The sequence below is a fragment of the Exophiala spinifera genome (assembly GCF_000836115.1).
Source record: "Exophiala spinifera strain CBS 89968 unplaced genomic scaffold supercont1.4, whole genome shotgun sequence".
NCBI lineage: Eukaryota > Fungi > Ascomycota > Eurotiomycetes > Chaetothyriales > Herpotrichiellaceae > Exophiala > Exophiala spinifera.
The window spans coordinates 2,901,327-2,925,692 of record NW_015622516.1 but is presented as its reverse complement, the minus strand read 5'-3'; the positions used below and the strand labels follow the sequence as shown (position 1 = coordinate 2,925,692).

General features: G+C 52.2%; 10 protein-coding genes across 10 annotated transcripts; 8 read left to right on the top strand and 2 right to left on the bottom strand.

Annotated features, from left to right (window-relative positions):
- Positions 1 to 1,021: 1,021 nt before the first annotated feature.
- Positions 1,022 to 3,121, top strand: PV08_06268 (uncharacterized protein; the record flags this gene model as incomplete). The annotated part of the gene is made up of 1 exon (XM_016380606.1): positions 1,022 to 3,121. One exon carries the CDS (start codon positions 1,022 to 1,024, stop codon positions 3,119 to 3,121), a length of 2,100 nt encoding a protein of 699 aa, XP_016236433.1.
- Positions 3,122 to 3,993: 872 nt separating this feature from the next.
- PV08_06267 (elongation factor 2) lies at positions 3,994 to 6,677 on the top strand (the record flags this gene model as incomplete). Its single annotated transcript, XM_016380605.1, has 5 exons — positions 3,994 to 4,012; positions 4,066 to 4,144; positions 4,204 to 4,318; positions 4,372 to 6,616; positions 6,667 to 6,677. The coding sequence occupies 5 exons, from the start codon at positions 3,994 to 3,996 to the stop codon at positions 6,675 to 6,677; spliced, it is 2,469 nt and encodes an 822-aa protein (XP_016236432.1).
- Positions 6,678 to 7,489: 812 nt separating this feature from the next.
- On the top strand, positions 7,490 to 9,308 carry PV08_06266 (uncharacterized protein; the record flags this gene model as incomplete). Its single annotated transcript, XM_016380604.1, has 3 exons — positions 7,490 to 7,677; positions 7,948 to 8,269; positions 8,505 to 9,308. The coding sequence occupies 3 exons, from the start codon at positions 7,490 to 7,492 to the stop codon at positions 9,306 to 9,308; spliced, it is 1,314 nt and encodes a 437-aa protein (XP_016236431.1).
- A 602-nt stretch (positions 9,309 to 9,910) lies between these two features.
- On the bottom strand, positions 9,911 to 11,973 carry PV08_06265 (uncharacterized protein; the record flags this gene model as incomplete). Its single annotated transcript, XM_016380603.1, has 5 exons — positions 9,911 to 10,910; positions 10,969 to 11,052; positions 11,098 to 11,223; positions 11,273 to 11,379; positions 11,431 to 11,973. The coding sequence occupies 5 exons, from the start codon at positions 11,971 to 11,973 to the stop codon at positions 9,911 to 9,913; spliced, it is 1,860 nt and encodes a 619-aa protein (XP_016236430.1).
- Positions 11,974 to 14,601: 2,628 nt separating this feature from the next.
- Positions 14,602 to 15,193, top strand: PV08_06264 (uncharacterized protein; the record flags this gene model as incomplete). Its single annotated transcript, XM_016380602.1, has 3 exons — positions 14,602 to 14,727; positions 14,780 to 15,040; positions 15,137 to 15,193. 3 exons carry the CDS (start codon positions 14,602 to 14,604, stop codon positions 15,191 to 15,193), a joined length of 444 nt encoding a protein of 147 aa, XP_016236429.1.
- An 889-nt stretch (positions 15,194 to 16,082) lies between these two features.
- Positions 16,083 to 16,852, top strand: PV08_06263 (nascent polypeptide-associated complex subunit alpha; the record flags this gene model as incomplete). The annotated part of the gene is made up of 3 exons (XM_016380601.1): positions 16,083 to 16,328; positions 16,425 to 16,483; positions 16,534 to 16,852. The coding sequence occupies 3 exons, from the start codon at positions 16,083 to 16,085 to the stop codon at positions 16,850 to 16,852; spliced, it is 624 nt and encodes a 207-aa protein (XP_016236428.1).
- A 409-nt stretch (positions 16,853 to 17,261) lies between these two features.
- PV08_06262 (uncharacterized protein) lies at positions 17,262 to 18,010 on the top strand (the record flags this gene model as incomplete). Its single annotated transcript, XM_016380600.1, has 3 exons — positions 17,262 to 17,348; positions 17,382 to 17,948; positions 17,981 to 18,010. 3 exons carry the CDS (start codon positions 17,262 to 17,264, stop codon positions 18,008 to 18,010), a joined length of 684 nt encoding a protein of 227 aa, XP_016236427.1.
- Positions 18,011 to 18,442: 432 nt separating this feature from the next.
- PV08_06261 (uncharacterized protein) lies at positions 18,443 to 20,272 on the bottom strand (the record flags this gene model as incomplete). The annotated part of the gene is made up of 1 exon (XM_016380599.1): positions 18,443 to 20,272. The coding sequence occupies one exon, from the start codon at positions 20,270 to 20,272 to the stop codon at positions 18,443 to 18,445; it is 1,830 nt and encodes a 609-aa protein (XP_016236426.1).
- A 1,388-nt stretch (positions 20,273 to 21,660) lies between these two features.
- PV08_06260 (uncharacterized protein) lies at positions 21,661 to 22,327 on the top strand (the record flags this gene model as incomplete). The annotated part of the gene is made up of 2 exons (XM_016380598.1): positions 21,661 to 21,692; positions 21,748 to 22,327. 2 exons carry the CDS (start codon positions 21,661 to 21,663, stop codon positions 22,325 to 22,327), a joined length of 612 nt encoding a protein of 203 aa, XP_016236425.1.
- Positions 22,328 to 23,538: 1,211 nt separating this feature from the next.
- Positions 23,539 to 24,366, top strand: PV08_06259 (uncharacterized protein; the record flags this gene model as incomplete). Its single annotated transcript, XM_016380597.1, has 1 exon — positions 23,539 to 24,366. The coding sequence occupies one exon, from the start codon at positions 23,539 to 23,541 to the stop codon at positions 24,364 to 24,366; it is 828 nt and encodes a 275-aa protein (XP_016236424.1).

The following is a 24,366-nucleotide window of genomic DNA, read 5'->3' as shown; positions in this document are numbered from 1 at the left end:
TCGACTAGACTAGGTGTGGAGCGCAATGCGCGGCGAAAGGAACTCCCATAGAAAATAGGTGAGAGCCGCCTCTAACTAGCACTGGGACAGCATCACTTGCATCGATCCTTGCATGATTCCTTGCTTTCCTTGCATCGTTCCTAGCATTATGATATTTTGCGAGCCTAGGACGCCTGTAACGCCGCCTAGAACGCTGTGAATAGGCGCGCCTGGGGGGGATACAAGGGAAAATTATTCTTTACAAGGAAGGTTACCCGATAGACGCTAACCGAAAGGGGTGGGGTGCGTAATATCCATTACCATGCATTGGTAGCAGCAGCTTCCTGTTCGGTTCTAGCCCCGATGACTGACTCCTTACACGGAACCGTACGGTTACCACAGAGATAAGGCTAAGCCAGCAGGAATCGCTTTCCTCCGGACCCCAGCTATCAAGGCCTCGAGCACCTTCTCGCCGCTGTGTTGTCCGTCCAAGCATCAGAGAAGCTAACTTGCTGCAACCATGTCTACGTGCACGGTAGGTCGGGTGCATGCGAATGGGCACGACAAGTCACAATACCCATAGCAGTGATGTCCCCCTTTGTCGCCGGTCTCGACGGAGCAAGCTGTGGCGACTTGTGTGGTCTTCACGCACCATGAACGCGATACTTTTAGCTATCCTCTTGGTATTCTTGGCTTTTCAACAAATCCCCCATGACGTGTGATCGTCCGGGTTATAGCTTGCGATGGTGTCTACACAGCAGTCCACTTGGGAGTATGGGCAAGGTTGGTAACGTTACATGGCACCACATCGATTTGGTGAGCTTCTCGGGATGCGGATAGCAATCGTCAATCATGTCGTTGGCCCCGTTCATGGTTCCTGGCTGTGGCGAGCAGGTACCTTACATCCCAGCCTCGGTTGATCTCGCTGCCATCCCCAGCTTGCCTAGAAGAATGTATTCTCTTCGCGGGCGTCTTCACTGAGAATACTTTTGAAAGTCTGTCACATCTTGATAGGCAGAGCGCTGATTGCTGGTCATCCAATATGGGTTTTCTCACCCCCCGGTGCGGCTCAATCTCGACAATAGTCGCGACGGCAGTAGCCACTTGCTTGCCTTATGGGGTTTTGGCTCAGTCGTCCGACCCGGGGCCTGGATTTCAGGTCCAGATTTCTATTGCGGATGGACTGCTCAACGGCACTGTGGATGGGCGCGTTGTGCTCATGTTCGCACCAAGTGGTGTAGCCCCTCTGGACGACACCGAGGTCGACTCAAGCCCAAATCTGTTCTTCGGCATGAATGTGTTTGATGTTGCAAGCTTGGATACAGTCACGCTTTCTGGCGGGAGTGGAGAGCACACCATGACTGGTGTATGGGGGTATCCGAATGTGAGCCTGAACGATGTTGCACCGGGCGACTACTCTGTTCAAGCCTTCTTGAACAAATACGAGACTGTCACTCGTAGCGATGGGTCTACGGTCAGCGTCCACTTCCCTTGTGGTGATGGTGCACCGAATGTCGACACCTTCGGGAGTCTCATAACATCAGTCGTCAACATCACTGTTGAAGGCGGGCCCCAGACAATTCAGCTCGACTTCGACGACATTGAACCAGTTGAAGACTTCACTGGTACCGAGATTGGTGGATGTGCGCAAGGAAACTACGAAGACACCCCCACGTTCAAGTACGTGAAGATTCGCAGCGAGGCTCTCAGCACCTTCTGGGGCCGTGATATGTACGTTGGTGCGAACATTCTACTGCCATACGGATATGACGCCGACGACAAAGACACACGCTACCCTGTCATCTACTCGCAGGGGCATTGGCCTGGAAATAGGACAAGTTTTGGCTATCCAACGGCAAATTTCTCAGCAGAATGGGACAATGGAACCATCGTGGGTAAGGACGGCGAACCTGACAGGCCAACCCCCAAGCTGATCTTGGTGACCATTCGCCACGAATCTCCGTTCTATGACGACTCGTATGGGGTGAACACGGCCAATATAGGCCCGTATGGCGACGCGATCAACGACGAGCTGATCCCATATATCGAAGAGACGTTCAACACCATTCCTGAGCCCTACGCGCGGGTCCAGATTGGCGGGTCGACCGGCGGTTGGATCTCAGCTGCAACTGTCATTTTCAGACCGGACTTGTTTGGTGTCTGTTTCAGCTCGTATCCGGACTCTCTCGACTTCCACAGGCATCAAGATATCCCCTTATACGGCTCAGCAAATGCATATGTACGCGAAAATGGCAGTTCAATACCCTCGATCCGTGATTTTGAAAACGGAACTGAGGTCGTTCTGGCAACTGTGGCGCAGGAAAACCATTGGGAACTCACATTCGGCACATCGACACGCTCTTCTCTGCAGTGGGACGTCTGGAACGCCGTATTCGGTGTCCAGGGACTGAACGGGTACCCTCTCGAGCCATGGAATAAAGTCACAGGAGAGATCTACCCTGAGGCTGTCGAGTATTGGAAGCACATGGACCTGGCCAACTATATAGTCAGCAACTGGGACAACGAGCGCAATCTCGGGGAGACGCTACGAGGAAGGATCTTCATCTACGTCGGCACGTGGGACAATTACTACCTCAACGAGGGTGTGGTGGAGTTTCAAAAGCGTGTTGACGCCGTCGGAGGCCCGGGTTGGGCCAATGTAACGATCTTGCCCGAGGAACCTCATGGCGGGAATTACCAGCGGCGTGAAACTTGGAATTTTCTGGAACTTGTCAACGCTTGGGTCCAGGATCACTCGCCCACAGGGAGAACGCCGCTTTTGAGTAACGTCACATCGCCGTCCTCGAGAGGAAACACGTTTGCAGAGGTAATGTCTTACGGTGGACACCAGGCTGCTCTTGCGCGTCAGGCTCCTCCTTCTCTTGAGAAGGGAAACTGCACGAAAGCAGGATGTGTCTTCGAAGCGAGCGTCGGACTCTGGGATCCTGGCATGATTCTCGAAGCACAGTGGGTGGTGAATGGGAAACCGAGCTGTGAGCCCTTCAGTGTGAAGCAGGGCGAGGTGCTTGCGTACACGCCTGAGGCTGGAAGCAAATGGTCATTCGTCCAGCTCTCGGTGACTGGGCGTAAAATGGGCTATGTTGACGAGACAAGGCTGAGTAACGGTGTCAAGATACGTTGAGGTACTCGGTCGGCCTCCAGTGGCAATGGTCTAGAAGCAGAACGTGACGTGAGATACGGCACTAGAAATGAAAGAGTGACTGTGTAGGACTCCTCGACCGCTCCCTGGTTTGGCCGCCCGCTATTCTAACTGATGTTTCGAGTTGAATGGTGACACGGAGAGCGGCGTGGGCGTGCTCTTAACTCCGAGATAAGCAGAACATGAGTCAAGGCTGCTGAGGCTGAGCGAGGGGTTCGTGACTAGAGTGTTCGTACTCCGTACCACCAGTCAACCACGGCACTGGTAGTGAGTGAGCGAATGGCCTGTTGCCCAGTGAACTCGAACTGTGTTCGCCGTCAGTGGCATTATTAAGCGCAAAGCTGCCCAAAGCCCATACGAGGGACAATTACCTGAATTGTCGGTGCCGCCACAGCCGCCAAGACTCACCCCACCCGCCGCACTTGCCAGTTGCTCAGAGAAAACTTCACGGTCACCTACACCATCCTGCGCCCTTGTCCTTGTCCTAGTCTTTGCATCGCATCCTCTTTCGACATCCATCTCCAATCTCATCACATCGTCTGCGACGACAAGCGCAGGCGTCCCAGCAGGTCGAGCAAGCCCTCGATTCTGCCATTTTCCCTGTACAAGCTCAAAGAGAGCCACCTACCCCGCCGTTCTAAGGCAATTCTCCTGGTCCCGAGCGACCCCCCTACGACAAGATGGTCAATTTCACAGTGGAGGAAATCGTAAGTGGTGGCTCTTCTTCCGTGCTGAGATGGACTTGCTAACCAGCGGCAACACAACAGCGGGCGTTGATGGGTAAATATCACAACCGATTGAACCCAAGATGAGGCATTAACCAAAGCGCAGACAAGCCCGCCAACATCCGTAACATGTCCGTCATTGCCCACGGTATGTTTATTGATCACTTGCTAGAAGCCACCAAGTACTAACGAGCATCAAAGTGGATCACGGAAAGTCGACTTTGACCGATTCCCTGGTTCAACGAGCCGGTATCATTTCCGCAGCAAAGGCTGGTGAAGCGTACGTTCACCCCTCCCTACACGGTATCCACGAGTTGGCAGACAGTAACAGTACCGCAGGCGATTCACCGATACCCGTAAAGATGAGCAAGAGCGTGGTATCACTATCAAGTCGACTGCCATCACGCTGTATGCCCACTTGCCCGATGAAGAAGATCTCAAGGACATTCCTCAGGTAGGGATTGTACACTGTCCGTTCATACCATCGCAAGCTAATTGTGGCCGCAGAAAGTTGATGGTAATGAATTCTTGATCAACTTGATCGATTCTCCTGGTCACGTTGATTTCTCATCTGAAGTCACTGCGGCTCTCCGCGTCACCGATGGTGCCTTGGTCGTCGTCGACACCATCGAAGGTGTCTGTGTCCAAACGGAGACTGTGCTCCGACAAGCTCTGGGTGAGCGTATCAAGCCTGTTGTCATCATCAACAAGGTCGATCGTGCTCTTCTCGAGCTGCAGGTCTCCAAGGAAGATCTGTACCAGTCTTTCCTCCGAACCATCGAGTCTGTCAACGTCATCATCGCTACCTACTTCGACAAGGCTCTTGGTGACTGCCAGGTTTACCCTGAAAAGGGTACCATTGCCTTTGGTTCCGGTCTCCACGGCTGGGCCTTCACTGTCCGCCAATTCGCCATCCGATATGCCAAGAAGTTTGGTGTTGACAAGTCCAAGATGATGGAACGTCTCTGGGGCGATAACTACTTCAACCCCAAGACCAAGAAGTGGACCAAGACCGGAACGCATGAGGGCAAGACCCTTGAGCGTGCTTTCAACCAGTTTATTCTTGACCCTATCTTCAAGATCTTCGATGCCTTCATGAAGGGCAAGACCGATGACCTTGTCGCTCTCTGCGGCAAGCTCGACATCAAGATCACCAACGAGGAAAAGGAGCTCCCTGGCAAGGGTCTCCTCAAGGCTGCCATGCGAAAATTCCTCCCAGCTGCCGATGCTCTGTTGGAAATGATGGTTATCCACTTGCCATCTCCCGTCACTGCTCAGAAGTACCGTGCCGAGACTCTATACGAAGGTCCATCTGATGACCCGGCCTGCATCGCCATCCGCGACTGTGACCCCAAGGCCGACCTCATGCTGTACGTCTCCAAGATGGTGCCCACCTCCGACAAGGGCCGATTCTACGCTTTCGGTCGTGTCTTCGCTGGTACCGTCCGCTCTGGTATGAAGGTCAGAATCCAGGGTCCCAACTACGTCCCTGGCAAGAAGGATGATCTCTTCATCAAGGCCATCCAACGAACCGTCCTCATGATGGGTCGTACTGTCGAGCCTATCGATGATATGCCAGCTGGTAACATCATCGGTTTGGTCGGTATCGATCAATTCTTGCTCAAGTCCGGTACCCTTACCACCTCCGAGACTGCCCACAACCTTAAGGTCATGAAGTTCTCCGTCTCTCCTGTGGTGCGACGATCTGTCGAAGTCAAGAACGCCAACGACTTGCCCAAACTGGTCGAAGGTCTCAAGCGTCTGTCAAAGTCCGACCCCTGCGTCTTGACCCTGATCACCGAATCTGGTGAGCACGTCGTCGCCGGCGCTGGTGAACTCCACTTGGAAATTTGCTTGAAGGACCTGGAGGAAGACCACGCTGGTGTCCCTCTCAAGATCAGCGACCCCGTCGTCTCGTACAGAGAAACCGTCGGTGGTAAATCTAGCATGACTGCCCTGTCGAAGTCGCCCAACAAGCACAATCGTCTGTATGTCATTGCTGAACCTCTTAGCGAGGAAGTCTCCAAGGAGATCGAAGACGGAAGAATCAACCCCCGTGACGACTTCAAGGCCCGTGCTCGTATCCTCGCCGATGACCACGGCTGGGATGTTACTGATGCCCGAAAGATCTGGGCTTTCGGTCCCGACACCACTGGCCCTAACTTGCTGGTTGACCAGACCAAGGCCGTCCAGTATCTCAATGAAATCAAGGACTCCTTTGTGTCTGGTTTCCAGTGGGCCACTCGTGAAGGTCCTATCGCTGAAGAGCCCATGCGATCGATCCGATTCAACGTCATGGATGTCACTCTTCACGCTGATGCCATCCATCGTGGTGGTGGCCAGATTATCCCAACTGCCAGACGTGTGCTGTACGCCGCCACTCTCTTGGCCGAGCCTGCTCTCCAGGAGCCCGTCTTCTTGGTCGAAATCCAGGTGCCAGAACAGGCCATGGGTGGTATCTACGGCGTCCTCACCCGACGACGTGGTCACGTCTTCTCTGAGGAACAGCGTGTGGGAACCCCTCTGTTCACCGTCAAGGCCTACCTTCCCGTCGCAGAATCATTCGGTTTCAACGCCGATCTCCGTGCCGCCACTGGTGGTCAAGCTTTCCCACAGATGGTGTTCGATCACTGGCAGATTCTGCCTGGTGGTTCACCCCTCGACGCCAACACAATGCCCGGCAAGATCGTGGAGTCAACACGTACGAGAAAGGGTCTCAAGCCTCAAGTTCCAGGTTATGACAACTACTATGGTACGTTTCTATCCTTTGTTGATTCCCTACAACTGCTAACCGTTCAACAGACAAGTTGTAGAGTATTAGGCTTGCAAGCATTAATAGACAAGGCCATAATGTTACGACCCACATACCCAATTCTATGGTCTTGAAGCATTGAATAACGGCAAAAAAAGCATTGATTCGACTCGCTGGTATGCTTGAAGCAAGATACCTAGATGGTTGTCGAGCGGATGAAGAGCACAAAGGAGATACGTGAGAGGGAACGGTTGATCCTGTTTGATTTTGAAGACTGGCTTTACAAGGACATTTACTCTCGTCGCAAGAAGGTCTCTTCCACCCATCAGATGTGAGAATAGAACTTTCTGAAACAAGTAGATGACAATTGATGCTTTGATGATTTGGCATTTTCGACGGATTCGGTCGTGGTATCTGTCGGCACTTTTTTCTGCACGTGACGAAGTATTTTCGATGCGGAATATTTATTCGTCTATTCTATCGACAACATCCCCTTGCCCGCCTGCAGTCCAACATCGTTCACTCATTGTGTCATCTGAGGGGAGAGATTTAGATGGATGGTTGGAAAGTGTTCGACAAAACCATGGGCACCAAAGTGCCGTTGTGATGTCGGGGCTGGAGCCGTTGATACGACGAGTATCCCATGCCATGTACCTTGAAATGTTTCGAATGCGGAATTCTTGACCCAAGACATACCAGCTCTTACTATTGTTCTTGATGACAATACTATGGACTCTACGCACGGATGTCTTTGTGCACCTCTTCTACGACTCAGGACTCACGTTGTGAGCTTGATCGATGCCCCCCTCATCCAGACTCGAACCAAACCACCGCACCCCTTCTTGTTCAAGGTACGTTGAGTCTGGATCGACCATGAGTTCTCCAAACTATCCCGCACTGCTCAATAAAGATTTTGAAAAGGTCATAAGCAGATACACCGACCAATTTGACGGAGCACACGGAGCAGACGACGGGCCTCAGGCCAAGGACAAGACCACATCCTCTCGACGCCAGCGAGATGACGGTGGACGAGCGACGAAGGCCGCTCAGGTCAGCGACTCGTGAGCCACCTGCCCCCCTTTTTCTTCTGCAGCAAATACGGTACACTCTGTATAATTGCCTGCCTTGCCAGGTTCATGTTCTTGCGACCCGCCCGAATCCCTCTTCACAGACTGCCTTAGAAGGTGTTTTCAGACCCTACCCCAGAGAGCCGGTTGGATTGGCAGGGCGGAGTACAGACCCTACACCAGATAGCCCGTTGGATTTGCCAGAGCAGAAAGAGATACATAAAGTTCTGACATAGTTCCCTCCACCGGGGATGGAGGAAGCAGGTACTACGAGTTTGCGACGGCCGCGTACGAAACGAACTGGAGCACGAGATTCCACTACGCGCCTTTCTCGCCCGCCGACACCTTGCACTCTGCGCAGTGCTTCTACGAACACCGCATCGCGCTCCTCATGGGTCTCAGGCCGGGCATGAGAGTCCTAGACGTGGGCTGCGGCATCGGCGGGCCGGCACGCGAGATCGCGAGGTTCACAGGCTGCGAGGTGGTCGGGATAAGCATCAACCAGACCCAGATCGATCGCGCGATCCAGTTGACGGCCCGAGAGGGCCTGATGGACAAATGTACCTTTGTCAGGGGTGATTTTCTTGTAAGCACCACGTTTCTCGGCCCTCCCATTTCTTTCTCTCTTTTCTTTCCCCAATATCGTCTCTGAAAGTTTACGTTTCGCAAAGCGAGCGAGCGACCAAGTAAACGAGAGAGCGAGAGAAGTAACCAAATCCAAAACGCCGGCAAAAGGTCACAGGACAAACTCAGTCCAGCCCCATCCCCGTCGTTAATGTCGTAACGTACATTATTAAGTGTCACCGCCCCCTTCGTCACAGAACATCCCCTTTCGAAGTGACATCTTCGACGCCGCGTTCGCCATCGAAGCCACATGCCACGCACCGTCGCTGAAGACGGTGTACGCGGAAATCTGCCGGGTCTTGAAACCGGGCGGCGTGTGCCTCGTAAGCGAGTGGGTGATGACGCCCAGGTTCGACCGGTCGAATGCTCGCCACGTCGAAATGCGGACGCGGATCGAACGGGGCAACGGGGTCGTCAATCTGCGCACGAGCGTCGAGGCGCGCGAGGCAATGGTGTCGTCCGGGTTTGACCTGGTGCACGAGGAGGACTTTGCAGGTTACTACGACTACCTGAAACGCCGCGCCGACACTCGACGTGCCGAAGACGCAGAAGCGCGGGTGGAAGAGAGTACAGAATCGGTTGGCTGTGAGAGTGACTCTGACCAGGACCAGGACCATGGGAAGGGGGACGGGAAGAGGACCGGCAGGGAGAGGGCCAGGGGACAAGCACGAACGACAACGCCGGCGACGAGCGTCCCTGCTCCTCCTCCTCCTTCTCCTCGACACCGCGAATGGTGGTGGATGCTAGAAGGCCGCACCGCTCCGTCGACGACGTGGACCGATTGGTGGACGGCGTGGAAAATGTCCCCGTTCGCCCGAAGAGCCTGCTACGCTCTCGTCTGGTCGCTCGAGAAGCTGGGATACCCTCGTGCCCGAGGCGTCTGTGAGGCCATGGACATCCTGGCACTGTGCGTCGACAGCGTCGCCGAGGCAGGCAAGGAAGGAATCTTTTCGCCTTCTTGGTGGTTCATGGGTAGGAAGCCGTCCGCCGAACACAGCTGACCCTGTTACGGTTTTACTCAAGATGATAGCTTAAAAGATGCGGAGTGAAACAAGCAAAGTACCTCGTGCCTAGTCAAACGTTGATCATTCAATAGTGACTTCTCCACTGAACATCGATCATCTCCTTTTCTTTAGGAAGAAGTGTATCGCTTTGTCTTTGTCAGCTTCTTGCTGCTGCTCTTTTTCTCCCATGACACTCACGCCTCGTCGAGGTATCCTCAAGTCTTTTTCATACTCACCAACTCTGATTCATATCACTTCCCCAATAATGAAGAAAAGGGCCCAAGAGCCCAGCCCGACAAGGTCCTTCGCTGTTTCTTGACGGATGCGATTACAAAGAATAAACCGAGTAACCTGTGTCGCCACTTTCCAGCTCCCAAAGAACATCTTTTCGAGCAATCCTGAATATTCTAGGATGTGCAACCACATTGATGAATCTTGCTTTTGGTTCACATCTTTCTTTCCGTCTTTCTACCTTTCATTCCAATCAACCAAAAGCCTTACTTTTGAACGTCCGCAATAAACGCCTTTGCCACAAAAACCATCCGCCCTTGGTCGTCATTCCGTTGCTGTTGATAACCTGAGAGGCCACCAGGTCAACCTCACTTGCGACCTCGCTTGGGAAATTTGAGTCGGCAAGCGCTTATGACGGCTCGGAATTGACCCTCGAAGCCGCGTTTCTCGGCATTCTGTGCAAATCCGGCCTTTACGAATTTGGCCCAGGTGTTGGTGAGGACCAACTCCTTGATGCTTAGTTCGGCTTTATCGAACACGGTAGCGTTGAAAGTGTCGGGGATACCGATGTTGGCAGGAAGTCGATCTCCAAAATTGGTCATCCTTAGTTCTCGCAATTGGCGAGCTTGCATTGATTCGGGCCGTGATTCTTGGTGCTCGCTGTCGGATACGGCAGTTGATTCAAATGACAATTGGTCTTTCCCTGCTTGGCTCTCGAGATCGTCAGAGAAGGTCGATGACCAGTAATTCTCAAAAGGCGTGGCTGCGTTCGAGGCCGGCTCAGCGCACACTAGAGCCGCATATTGTTCAAACATGACCTCCAGTTCTCGCTGATGCGCCGACGAAATATTGATTGGGAAATCGGAATACTTCAAACTGACAAAGGAGGCGTAGATGCCAACGGCTTGTTGGAATTGTTGTCTCACCAGCTCTGAATCGGCAGTCTTGTCGTGAGAAGTCTTGCGAAGCATGGTCGATTTGCGCTTATCCGTGTTCCATTTGGCCTTCCATTGGCGGATGTGAATTAGAAAGCTGATGTTCTCTCCGGAGAAGTCCTTCAGAGCTGAAAACATGAGCAGCGGCTGCGGGTTGAGTTTCAGCGTCTTTTCTAGAGCACTCATGGTGTACATTTCACCCTGTCGTGGGTTCGTGCTGGCGGTGCTCTTCATGGAAACGCGCGTGGACATTCTAGACCGTACCGCAGTCTGGCTTGAATTGGATGTTGCGAGAGAGCCACCTTGTTTCTGCTTCTCTTCCCACTCGGCAATGATCTCTCGTGTTTCACTTTCGAGTCTTCGATTCTTGAATACTTGGGAGAATGGGACGAACACAACTGATCCTTGCATAATAACAATGGAGGCCGAAAACCTGTCGCACATCATCAGCGGATTTCAGGCAGTGAAAGAAAGCCTCGATTGACACTCACCACAGAGGGGGTACAAAATATGTGTCGACCTTCTTCATACCCTTCGCATAAAGAGCAATCAGCCACATAGGAGAAGCAGGCAGTCTGTTTTGGTCAGTAGAAGCTTTAACAACAGGGATATCACCGCACCCAGCAACGATACATGCAATAGTCTGCTTTCGCCATCCATGTACATCACGAATGGTTCTAACGCGCCATAAAAGCACTGGTGCATAGATCCAGGACCAAAATATCTGCCAGGCAATGGATGGCCACCTGGGAACCAGTCAACAACTTTGCATCCACGACGCGTCGGGCAACTTACCACTCCCAGCCTCGTCGGCAGCCAGCTCTCGTGGTGACCACACCGGTTGTGCCAAAGCTAGGGTGGAATTTCCTGGAAACTAGAAAGATAATCAGGGCACACAGAATCTAGCACTGTCAGTCAGCACGCTCAGCTTCATCTTTCAACCTTCAACGAACCTGAACGCTCATGCCGATGCCAATCCACGTCATGGTATTCTTTGTTGCATTGTAAGTCTTGAGCTTCTGAAGGTATTTGCGCCATCCTCTTGCCCTTGTCTCTTTCGTCGTCACTGCAATGTTTCCCTGGACATATCTCTTCTGTGCCGTGGCGATTGCAAACAGTTGTGTGTTGGTGGCTTGGAACAAAGCGATACCAAGAGGTAGGTAAATGCTCATTATCCAATATTCACTCGCGCATGGAAAGAACCCATTCAAGACATAAGCGATCATGCACAGGACCCAGTATACGTGAAGGACAGCCACGGCGCTGACTGCCAATGGGATGTTGCGCATGCGAAGGAAGGGAAGGTGCCGGTTTCTGACGAGGAAGATAGCAGCTGGAAGCAAGAGACATGTCCATGCAATCACTAAGCCGACATAGAGGAAGCCGAGTCCGTCGGTGTTATATCTGAGCGCCATGTCGTAACCCAGGGCAAAGGGAGTGGAAGATACAGCGGTACTTGGTCCTCCGTCAAGTCCATTATCAACCTTTCGAGGCATAGCCCCTGTGCAAGGACGAAGTGAGGCCATCCGTACCAGCGGGCAGCGATATCGACGTGGGATTTGCAATTGTGTTGATCTGACAGGTCGTCAAGACCCAAGATGGTTGAAACAGGAGATGAATTGCGGAATGAATGGGAGATGTGAAGGAACAGGTGCTGAGCCCAGTTGACAGCCCGTGCGACTCAAGGTAGAGTGGAAGAGATATGTGATCGAGCAGGAGAGGGGAGGAGGTTGCACGGAGACGGGAACGAGGAAGGAAAGCGAATGAGTATGGCAAGAGGTGGGGATGAAGACGTGTAGAACAAGAGGATGTGATAGTCGCGAGCAAGAGAGATATGACCAGCCCGTTGTGAAGCAGCTGGTGAAGTTGCTTTGCATCCTTGACCTCTATCTCACCATGAGCTCAACTGCCTTGGGTATGGCACACGAGAGGTTTTATGTGCCGTTTCATCACCACCAGCCTTCACTTCACCTTCTCTGAGATTTTACTGCCTGGTCGAAATCACCACCCGCAACAAGTGCCCATCTCGAGCAAGCCACTGCCATCGCAGCGACCAGAATGTGAGCCTGCCGCCACGGGTGACTTGAAGCTGCAGAACATGGCATAAGACAGGAGGTCGAGAGAGTCAACATATCTCCGTACGGAGTACAGTGGGTGGCATTCTTGGCCCCCCGGAAAACACCTAGAAAATGCCACTACCGACCACAGCCCTGGTCGGACTCTGCAAGCTTCCTGAAGATCTCCTGACGATGGTTCTCGCCTGTCGCACTGAAGCTTCTTTTCGGCTCTACTCGATATTCCTTCATTTCGCTTCCCCACGAGCCCCGACCACAACGCGGTCTGACCATCACGCGAAACTGTAACTACTCTCACAGCCAATCAAAAGCTACAATATGGAGCCCTGCGTGGTTTCGTGTGTGCAATGCCTGTCGTTTCACCCGTTCGCCACTGGGAGATGCAGAAGGAGATTCACAGCCTCAATCGCCTTAAGATTTGAAGGCTAACATTATAGTTAAACTTTCGTGGATATGAGCTAGAGGTTCGCGAACTGTCCGCATCGAAAGGGTCCCAAAGTACAAGAATGCTAGCGAAGTTCAAGAGCGGCTTTGCCAACAAATCTCATCGGCGACACGCTACTTATCGGACATTTGCCTTGCCGTGATACGAGTATCAGCTGTGCCAGACTGCGAGTACACTCTGTGTCCCCGGAACACGTCATGCCATATGTTATCCGAGCAAGGTACGATGTAATGTAGTCAGGAGGTGGCACAGAACTTCTGTCAGGCTCTTCAAACCGTAGCGAATACGACGCCGTAGTATGTTGAAGCAAATCTGCTCACAGGTAGAGAAACTAGGCGGCGTCGGAAGAAGTCTCGAGCATAGTCTAGCCCCAGAGAGAATGGGCCCGAACAAAACAGCGCCAGCGCGAAGGAAATCATGTTTTTCATTGAAGTACAGTCAACAGCTGACATAGATGCCTGCCCAAACTACCCATCCATGGTTGAACTGACGAGGGCCTACGCAATGGGCATCCAACCGTGTGCTGTCAAGTTACATCATCACTGTCGTGCGCAACGGGAACACAACCAATCTGCCGATAGCCTCCCGTTGCGACGCAGACGAGCACTTCGTAAGACCCAGCAACCAGGGCCAAATAGACACCAATGGAATCGAGCATCGGACGCCGCTAGCGGTGGGTCGGACTAACTCAACGATGAGAAACCTACCTGAGGAAATGTTAGTGCTGCCTTGACAAAACAAGAGCGACATCTTTGCTGCAGTGATTCCCTCAGAGATCTTGGTGTAAAATGGGTACGATCATTTCAATCGATCATTTACTATCTAGTGCATAGTGGTGTAATCATCGGGAAGTCCGCGGGGGAGGTGTTCGTACCTGAGATGGTCCGCAGCAACAGAGACGATAGTGGCATGCAAGCAAGCAGCATGCTTGCTATCCACAAATCAACGGCCTGGCAACCGGAGATCTACTTCATCTGTCAGTCAAGAATTCATACCAGATGCCAAGTGAGAAGAGAATCGATCCATGTGAACTTTCAGCATATGTAAGAAGTTGAATATCATGTCTCCGCCGCTGTTGAGAGTCTCCGGCGAGAGACTCCAGTGACAGATTCAATCGCAAATTATAACATCATGAAAAGAATGAGTGGCTCAGAACGTGATGGTACTTACTCTGGATTAGTGTTGACAACTACAGAACTGTCATTCACCATCAGTAACAAGCGAGACATGAGGGAGCATTGTGCAAAGGCATTAAACACATCATTCAGCGATGTAGCAAGAGTGCAGACAATGTTTGTGATCGAACATAGAGGTGTGCATTAAAGAAGGAGAAAACTTCTGTCCTTGCAGCTAAAAAGGTCCTGGCCAGCTGCAGAATTTAGCACTAAGCCGAGAATGGCATTTAGCCAAGGACTAGTCTTGGCAAAAAGTCGATCTTGGCGTTCACACACTATCGGCTTGAGAATTGCGACCGGGCACTTTGGATCTCGACGGCGAACACAATCAAGGCGACAATCACATTTCCATATTTTTCTTGTATGCTTATCTACCTCTCTCCCTTACGATCCACACACTGATCAACCGCGCACAGTCTCTTCGCGAAAATGTCGAACGTCGATATCAAGGTCGCCGGATGGAAGTTGGTCGAGGTCGGACGCATTGTCACTATCCGACAGGGCCCCTTTGCTGGCAAGCTGGCCGCTATTGTTGAGATCATCGATGCTGGAAGAGTACGTTTCAAAGCCATTGATGTGAGAGAGTAGGCTGACTTGAGTTTCTCAGATCCTTGTCGATGGTCCCTCAACGAAAGAAGACGCAGTCGTGCCCCGACAAGCCATCTTCACCAGCACAGTCACTTTGACCCCTTGGGTGATCACCATCCCAAGATCTGCCGGTACCGGTGCCGTCAAGAAGGTGTGGGAGAAGCAGGAGGTTGACAAGAAGTGGTCCGAGTCATCGTGGGCTAAGAAGAGAGAGCAAGCCGACCGAAGGAAGAACCTGACAGACTTTGAACGATTCAAGGTCATGAGATTGAAGAAGCAGGTAAGAATCACCTCGGTATTTCGCCAACAGTCACTCGCCTACCTGACTCTGGTCGTAATTTGACAAATGACATCTGCTGACGATCAGGATGAATAGCAACGATTCGAGACACTGAAGGCGCAAGCCAAAGTTCGGGCGACGGCAAAGGCATAAACTAGGCATTGTTTCGGCGTCATATGAAAATTCACCGGTTCAAAATAACAAGACAGATGGCATGCGGGCTGTGGGCATGTCGCTGAGACGACCTCAGTGATGAGGGTGACAAGATTGTTCGTGGCTGTGGCTATTCTGCTATTCCGCCCGCGCGAGCATCTCTGAGAGCATGATCCAATAAATTCATGAAACTCAACACAAAGATTTGACATGATACTCAGTAACAGGGCGTCGTTCTGTGTAACGCGACTTGAGCTCGAAAAATATTCAGGCGTTCAGCCAGACATTACTCTTTTCCAACTGTCTACACGAAATATCTCTCATACTGTTCGTCGTTGCTATGCTTCAGAGCCCGGGCTACCTTCAGCTACTCCGGCCCTATTTTCATGGTGCATCTGGAGTCTTGGTTATAAATCGCATGGTCACCAACTGTCATGGTGCTTTTAGATCTGTCGCTTGGCCATGCTTGAGCATACCCAGGAGCCCTTCACCTCTTCAAATTCGATATCTAACAGCTAGAACTCTCATGATGTAGTCGCCGCTCTAAGTGACAATACCAACAGCTCCGGCGTATTGGGTGCTGTAGAGAGGCCATCACGTGACATGATGCCGCCAAGGATTCGATCATCGAAGCGGTGCACATCGAATACAGCTTCACCACGACGGACACACAAAATCCGATTTGACACCACTACGCACCTGGATATAACTGTGAGGCTCCCTGCTGTGACCCGGCAATTTCACAGACTGTTGGATAAAAAATATCCCCGAGTTCTGCCTGCGAGACTGCGGACACGATATCCCGACCTCATATGCTCTTTTCGCTAACCAAAGCTCTGGCGCAGGCTTCACTCCGCTTCTTACATCCCGAACGACCTTGGCCTCCATCATGTCGAACCCAAGAATAGAAGAGCTCCCTGACGATGAGCCCACCAAGAATACCCAAGCCGATGATGCGTCCAGCTCATCAGACTCCGAAGCCGAAGGTGCTGGAGAAGGTGAAGCCTCTATCCCAGCTGGATCAGCAGTCGCAGTCCATAGCCGAAATGAAAAGAAGGCACGCAAGGCCATTGGCAAGCTGGGTTTGAAGCACGTCCCAGGCATTACCCGTGTTACCTTGAGAAGACCAAAGGGAGTAAGTTATCATCCCCACGATCGCATTCTCTTCGATTCCCTCCCTGAAGAGTCATTGCGCATCTCGCGAAGCGATGGCTGACACAACTTTTCACAGGTTCTCTTCGTGATCTCCAACCCTGACGTCTACCGATCCCCCACCAGCAACACCTGGATGTAAGCTAGCTCTAATTTCTTCAACTCCCCCGATATCTAACGCACTGTAGCATCTTCGGTGAAGCCAAGATCGAAGACCTCAACTCCCAGTCGCAAGCTGCCGCTGCTCAACAACTTGCCGCTGCCGAAGCCGCCAACGCTGAGCACGCCGGCCACGACCACTCGCACGACCACGGAAAGGGCAAGGAACCTGAGAAGAAGGCCGAGGAGGATGAAGACGACGACGAGGAGGTCGACGACAGTGGACTTGAAGCAAAGGACATTGAACTCGTCATGACGCAAGCATCCGTGTCACGAAAGAAGGCCGTCAAAGCACTCAAGGAGAATGGCAACGATATAGTCAACTCCATCATGGCGCTAAGTGTATGATCAAAACCAGCAATCAAAAGTGCGGGATTTGGACTTTTAGGCTCATGGTGCAAATGATCCAGAGCAGTTGACGGCCTAGTTTTATCTGTTGCACCGTCTGTACACTGAACATGGCATACTAGTTTATGCTTCTAGATGAGCGGAAAATACAAAAATGCTTGTCTTGCCAGTTAATCTTAGATGTAAAGTGTTTCGAGTCTTTGCGGTGCGTATTGCATGAAGAAACCGTGCTACGCACAGGACTTCTGTGGGTACTGACTGCTAATCACTGTCTAACCACGTGATCTGTCCGTATCAGGCATGTTCGCCGAGCCCAGGGACGAGAACGAAGCCGGACCTTCAAACATCACTTTAGAAAAGCTGCACCGACCGACTCTCCCCTCCACCACAACCACACCATACCGCCAAAATGGCTGCTTCAGTACGTCCCGAAGCTCGTGCAGGGTCTGGTTTAGCTCCGGACTGCGCAAAATCATCGCCCCGACGGCGTTTTGAAGTATGTCACTGACGAATATCTTCTCGTTTCTAGTCCCGCGCAGTTTCGAAGCTCGATTGGAGCAAGGTCGGCACCCAACTCGGCCTCCGAGGCAGCACTGCGACGGCGCTGGCCAACTTTAAGAAGCGAAACGACGACGCCCGACGCCGCGTGCAGGTCCTTTCCGAGCAGCCCACGACGGTCGATTTTGCCTACTACCGCAGCGTGCTCAAGAACACGGCCGTTATCGACGAGATCGAGCAGTACTACAAGTCGTTCCAGCCCAAGACGTACGACGTCAGCAAGCAGATCAAGGCGATTGAGAGCTTCGAGCAGGTCGCCATCAAGAATGCCGAGGAGACGAAGTCCAAAGTCGAGGTCGAGCTGAAGAGCTTGGAGAAGGCCTTGAACGACATCGAGGGCGCGAGACCGTGGGAGGAACTCACCGTCGACGAGATCACCGCCGCCGCTCCCGAGATCGACGAGTACACTGCCCGCTTGGTCAAGAAGGGACGATGGATGCCTCCTGGATACTTGGTACGTCCGCTGATGCGCCTTACACCTCCCCGAATCAAGATCGGAATCGGTGCAGGGGTCGACGCCGATCCCCCGTGCGAAAATGTTGGTATTGCTAACACACGTGTGATTCACAGGAGAGATTCCCGAACTTGTCGGTGCTGTAAGAAGTGGTCCGGGTGCAATGCAAAAAGGAAAAAACCGGGCGTGCCATGGCTGCTCTTTTCTACCCGCAGAAGAAACCCATCCTCTACTTTCCACATGGACATGGACTTGGGGATTTGTGTATAGTGATAGTGGTTTAGATCAGACAAAAATTGTTAAACAACAAACACCTTACCTCACCTTTCTCCCACTGTTTTCTTTCATGCCGGCACACTTCATCTTCCATCTCAGCACAGCCGTTACAGCGACATCAGGTAGGAGAGATAGTCAAAGATGGGTCGAGCAAATCCTAGTTGTATTATGAGCTACAGAGGTGACTCGACACACAAAAAAAACCACTGTACGACCCCTTTCCTTCCGAGACCCTTCCTCTTAAGAGTCTACTTTTCCCATCCAAGTACCCTATATTTTGCGTCCTAGGAACTTGAGAAACCTCACAAACCAGAGTCTTCCTGGAGGTACTGCGCGGTAGCATAGTACTTGTTCCAGCTCTTGCATTCGTCATGCCACTCCTGCTTGATACCCAGCTTGCTACGGATATAATCGGGCTGCTCCAAGAACTGGGCTCCGAAACCCAGACTGACGTGGAAGGCGATGTGGCAGTGCATGAGCCAGGCGCCGGGGTTGTCCGTGATGAAGGCCAGGACGAGGTACCCGTTCGCCGGCAACAGGGCCACGTCCCGCCGCGGCGGGTTCTTGTAGTTGAGGGTCTGTGAGTTGTTGTACACGCCCGAGTCGGCGCCGAGGACGTAAAAGTCGTGGCCGTGCAAGTGGATGGGATGCGGCTGGGGTGGAGCTTGGGTCTGCAGCGCCTGGATGACCCAGTAACTCCACGTGTTGGCGTTGGGCAAGCTGATCAGGTTCATGCTGGTCGGGAAGTTGGTGTTGTTGTCGAGCACGTACTGCAGAGTAGGATCGCCCCAGGGGACGTTGATGGCGTTAAAGTCCAAGTTCCACTGCACCTGTGTCTGCTGGGCGGCGTCTTGCACAATGGCGAACCCGACCTCGAGGTGCGACGACTGCGGGATGGTGTAGTTGTCTGGTACGTCGAGCTTGACGTACGGGACGAGGCTCTTGTTCGGGTCGGAGCAGTCTGGAGCACCGGCCGGCGCGTTGGAACGAGTCGCATTGGATGGTGTGGCTGATGTGGCCCCAGCGTATGTGAAGATGGCGAGCGCGTTCTTGTTCAGGTTATTGCTGCAGCCGGTTTGGGGCACGACGTGGAACCAGTAGCTATCGACGGGCTGGTTGGCCTCAATAATAACGTCGTAGCGCTGGCCGATCGCCAGGAACAGCCATTTCGTCACGAACGGTTTGATGGGGACAAAGTCTGCCGTCACAACTGTGAAATTGTGTTCGTCGAGGCCGACCTTGAAGTTGTCGTTGGTTGAAGTGTTGATGAGGCGGAGTTTGTACTTTTTCCCTTTGGTCAGCGTAGTGCGACTGTATTTGCCGACTGTGCCATTGACCTTGACGTTGGTGCCATTGATGAGGATGTTGTCGCCTGGTGGTGGACCTCGAATGACGGCATGCTGCACCAGGGGCGCAATCTCGAACGCAGGACGATAATACCAGTCGGTTATGGGGTACGTGCCGAGATCGATGTCATAATTCGATGTGGTAGGACCATCGATGATGATCGTCCCGACTACACCGTCGGAGTACTGGTCGGAATAGTGGCTATGGAACCATGTCGTGCCGAACTGTGTGCACAAAAAGGTGTATGTGCGAGTCTGGCCTGGCGCAAGAGGGCACTCGGTTACACCGTTTGTACCATCCATGTGGTTAGAGTACCACTGTCGTACACCGTGCCAGTGTATACTGGTGCCATTGGTAGTGAGGCTGTTCTTCACCCGAATCTGCAATGTGTCCCCCCACTTTGCTCGGATGGTAGGCCCAGGAAATTGGTTGTTGATCGAGTAGACAACCCTCGGAACTCCATCGGGAGCCATGGTGGTGTTTGTAATCTCGAGGTCATAGTATTCGGTGTGGTGCGTATTCGGCCATGTGCTGTCGTAGTTGGTGGCAATGCTGAACCCATTGCCCCAGCATTGGCGAGTGAAGGGCCCGTTCGTGCATTGGGGGTCGGCCTTTTTGGTGCTGGTAGCTGAGCTGCTACTGCTCGTGGATACCTGTCTCTGTACAAGATCGCGCGGAAGCTGAACGAGTTCCGCAGTCGGAATAAAGGCAGCAAAAGAGCGGCAGAATAAAAGCGAAGAGAGTGACAGAAAGAGAAACATAGCGAGTGACTTGGTCGGAGCCATTATGTGCTGGGAAACAGAGGCAATGAAGATAGGCTTCTGTCACATCGCGACCTCTTCAACAGGAAAGTCACCTTCATATCGTTCTGTGAACTGCCAGTCTAGACTTCGACTCGCACCGATATGCAGGGGGCAAATTTACCATGCCTTGGGCGCGTGGTACACGTACATTGTATGTCTTACCTCCTCGTTTCTGGCTGCATCACACCGTGACACAACTAGGGGTGAATATGTTTCTCAAGATAATCACAAGGGACGGCCATCGAGTCGTTGAATTCTTCGCCGGCGAACACGAAATGGTCGCGAAATAGTGGCTTAAAGTGACCGAGACAGGATCCAGATGGCAATTTCATCGGAAATACGACTTAAACATTGATGTTGTTTCCGGATGGATTACGGCTTGATGCATACGATTCCGAAGTTGTCGAGAACGTGAGGAAGCAAGGACAGGGTCAACATACCTTAGTCCCGGGAATCTTGGCGCTTCTTCCCCCTTACAATGGCCATTGTCGCTGGTCCTTCTTTTCCCTTCCCCCAGTTCTGTTTGCGATATTGGACAACTACACCTTGTGACTCCTTGCGGTGTGTAATCCACGCTCCAGGATCCCTTGTCAGCTTCCTTGGATTCAGAAGTTGCTGGTCTTCCGACTTTCTTCAGGAAATCATGCCCAATCTCCACCACCTCTTTGGTCACACAGCTTTGACATTTACCCTCCAGGACATCAGGTAATACCCAGTATTGCAAGGGAAAGCTTGCGATGCTCGTGGGTCGCCTTTATGTTTTGAACCTGAGTGAGAGATTGCGCCAGCCTCCGTTGCCTGAGACAAAGCCATCACAAGTGAAGATACTCCCCTTATATTCCTTGCTTGCTATACACCGCCCTGTACCTTCATGTCTGCACATGCTCAGCCGGGTGGCTTTCGTTTTGGTCTTGCCTAACTTCGTAAGGGTTGTTTACTCCATGGAACATGTAAGGGGAAGATGGAAAGACTCTAGACATTGGGTTTTTCGCCAGCGGATTTTGATATATATTGTCCATGTTACCCACGACCTGTTAAGATCTCTATTCTTTCGTTCACGTCCAATTGACATCATGCATTCGTTTACTTTCCCTGTTTTGATTGTGTTAACTGTGCTACGGAGAGCTTCTGCAGACTGTTATTCGTTTGGAGTTGATTATGTTGATGGTGGTGGTCCCTACTGTATCAATACCACCTCTACAGACTATTTCTCATTCTTGTCAGACTTCGAGGGCACGTCTGGCGACTTCTGATCTATCTCTCCATGCTGACAGTAATCAGGCTGCCAACCAAGTGACAGTCAAGGAGACATCACTCCGATCCTTATCGATCCCAATGGAGATGAGTACTTCTGCTCCGACGTTCCAACCATGCCAGATGATGTTGATATGAAATCCACTTGGTACAAGCCCCCCCCTTCTGGTCCTTCTATGCTGGTACTGACGTTTTATCTGTAGCAATGTGGATGGCAACCAGGTCACCAAGAATAAGATGTTCTCAGGGAACTGGATGGTCGTCATGGAAGGACTGACCTTCGCTTGGATGCGGACCTTTGAGATTGTTGCCGGTCCGCCCGTGACGATCACCTCGACGCCCACAGCCACATATACTATCACGAGTACCCCAAGGGCTACTGTCACGACTACGAGCACCGACATATACTCGACAACGTTATCACCATTAACCGTTACGGTGCCATCCAGCACCTCGACCAGAACAATCACGACCACACCGAAACAGGTGACTGTCGACTCGACGTCAACATCAACTCGTACTCGTATCTCGAGGACCTGGTCCGCGACTGTCACTACGACCACGGTTACTGTCTCGTGTCAGCCACAAATTGTAAAGAGAGACCCTACTTGTACGATCCGCCCGACCAAGGCAACCCTGGCAGCTGCCTCCAATACAACATACCCCGCGCCCCGAGGACGCTTTTTCCGTGGCGCTCCTAGACGAAGTAGGCGTAGGGAAGCTTTTGTTGAGCCAAGAAGAGAAAATCAGCTCTTTGAGCGAGGAGCAGGTACGTTGCTGTAGAGAACACCACACACGACTATTCTAAGTTCTCGTTCCAGATGTCTGCACAACAACGGTTCTCCAGACGACTCAGGTGATATCTTCATATGTGACGGTGACTGCACCAACAAGCACCGAGTTCATCACAGATATTGTGACATCAACTTCTACTATGTAAGGACACTGTTTGGCGCATCGGATAGGTGCCTTGTACTGACTTTGTTAGCACACCGGCCCCAGTGACCGCCTTCTCTGGCATTGTCAACACCACAATCACAGTCACTGCGCCAACCCCAACTCGCACTCGAACGAAGAGAGCCTATGTGACTACCTGGACTACCAGGACTATCGTGGCTACGTATGGACCCCACAAAGATGCTCATCAAGGCTGCAAGCTGACACTAGACAGCATTACATCCACATTGAAGACAACCCCTTCAGGCATGGTATGTGCGACGAAACCGGGGTGGCGAAGGCATCATCGAAGTCTATCGATATTGTGAGCACACAGCTGGGGCAAGACTGTACGTTGTCATGGTCCCAGGTCGAATTCTGCGTATAGCGTGCAATATGACGAGGGCAGTAGCTGCATGGACTTTGCCTTTTTGTTTATGTCTCTATTCGTAGCTGTGTGGATGATTGACTACAGTTCTCCAACATGGACTAGAATGTTTGCCCGGAAGATTGATCTTGCGAAAATGCAGAGCGATGGAGGTTCTCGCAACCACAGGGTACGGTAGTGACCAATCGGAATGCACAATTCCTCTATTTGTGGGTAAAATGGGTGTTGAAGGCTCCGACGGGTCAATTGTTCCTCCGACGAGGCTCCCAAACTTCTCCATGTCAACAGTCGATCTATCCGTCCTTCACACCCATCGTTTCTTCAACACAGACATTGACGCAGCCCCCAATGATGGGACTCTCAACAATGTCAAACTATTGTGCCGTCGCTGTAAATCTTAACTTTGCGAGGAGCCTAGATTGCAGTGAAGTGTTGCTTTTCGCACGAAACAATCCTGTAGGTGAAAATGTATAAAGATGCTGGTTAACTCGAGTGAGTCGAAGAGGACACTAGCCAAACAGAAACACATCCCATCAAAGTCCTCGACCTCGATAGTTTGAAACAACAATACTGTCTAAAAACACAAAGTCGTAAACGTCTCTCTCATCTCCAATTGCGGAACGCCCACCAACAAAGCAAACCATTCAATCGCGCCAAAGTTTCTAACACCATGACTTCCACATCGAGGACTCACACCGTGGCTTTTTTCGGCGCCACAGGCGGTGTTGCCAACGCCATTCTCGTGCACACCTTACTCTCAGGGCACAGAGCGCTCGCGCTGGTCCGTACACCGTCCAAACTCCGCGACCAGCTTAACGCACAAGGTCTCGAGGCGGCGGTCATCGATAACAATCTCACCATAGTGCAAGGGAACGCGCTGGACGTGGCGAACGTCAAGGAAACCCTGCTGGCATCCCCTGACGGTGCGTTTCCCACATACATCGTCACCGGGCTGGGCGGGACGCCGAGCCTCACGTTCGACTGGTGTCATCCAGGCCACATCGCGACACTCGACAACCCGACGATCTGCGAGACGGCGGCCAGGACGCTCGTCGCAGCGTTGCGCGAGATTTACACGAGCAAGGAGGCACCTCTCCAGGCAATCGCTAAACCGGCCTTGGTTTTCGTCAGCACCACAGGAATCAGCAGGGGCGTCGAGGACGTGCCGTTTGCGATGCGGTTCTTTTACCATCAGGCGTTGGCGGTCCCGCACATCGACAAGAAGAAGATGGAAGACGTGTACCGGGGCGAAATGGAAAAGGGCGAGGGCGAGGGCGTGTTCCGAACCGTCGTGGGCATCCGGCCAACGCTGTTGAGCGGGAGCGTGAATTACAAGGATGTCAAGGGCCTCAAGAGCCTCAAGGTAGGGACGGAGAGTAAGCCCGCTCTTGGTTTCAATGTCAAGCGTGCCGACGTGGGACATTGGGTGTATGAGAATGTCATCAGCCCCAACGCCACAGGACAGTGGGATGGTGAAATGGTTTCGTTGACCAGTTAG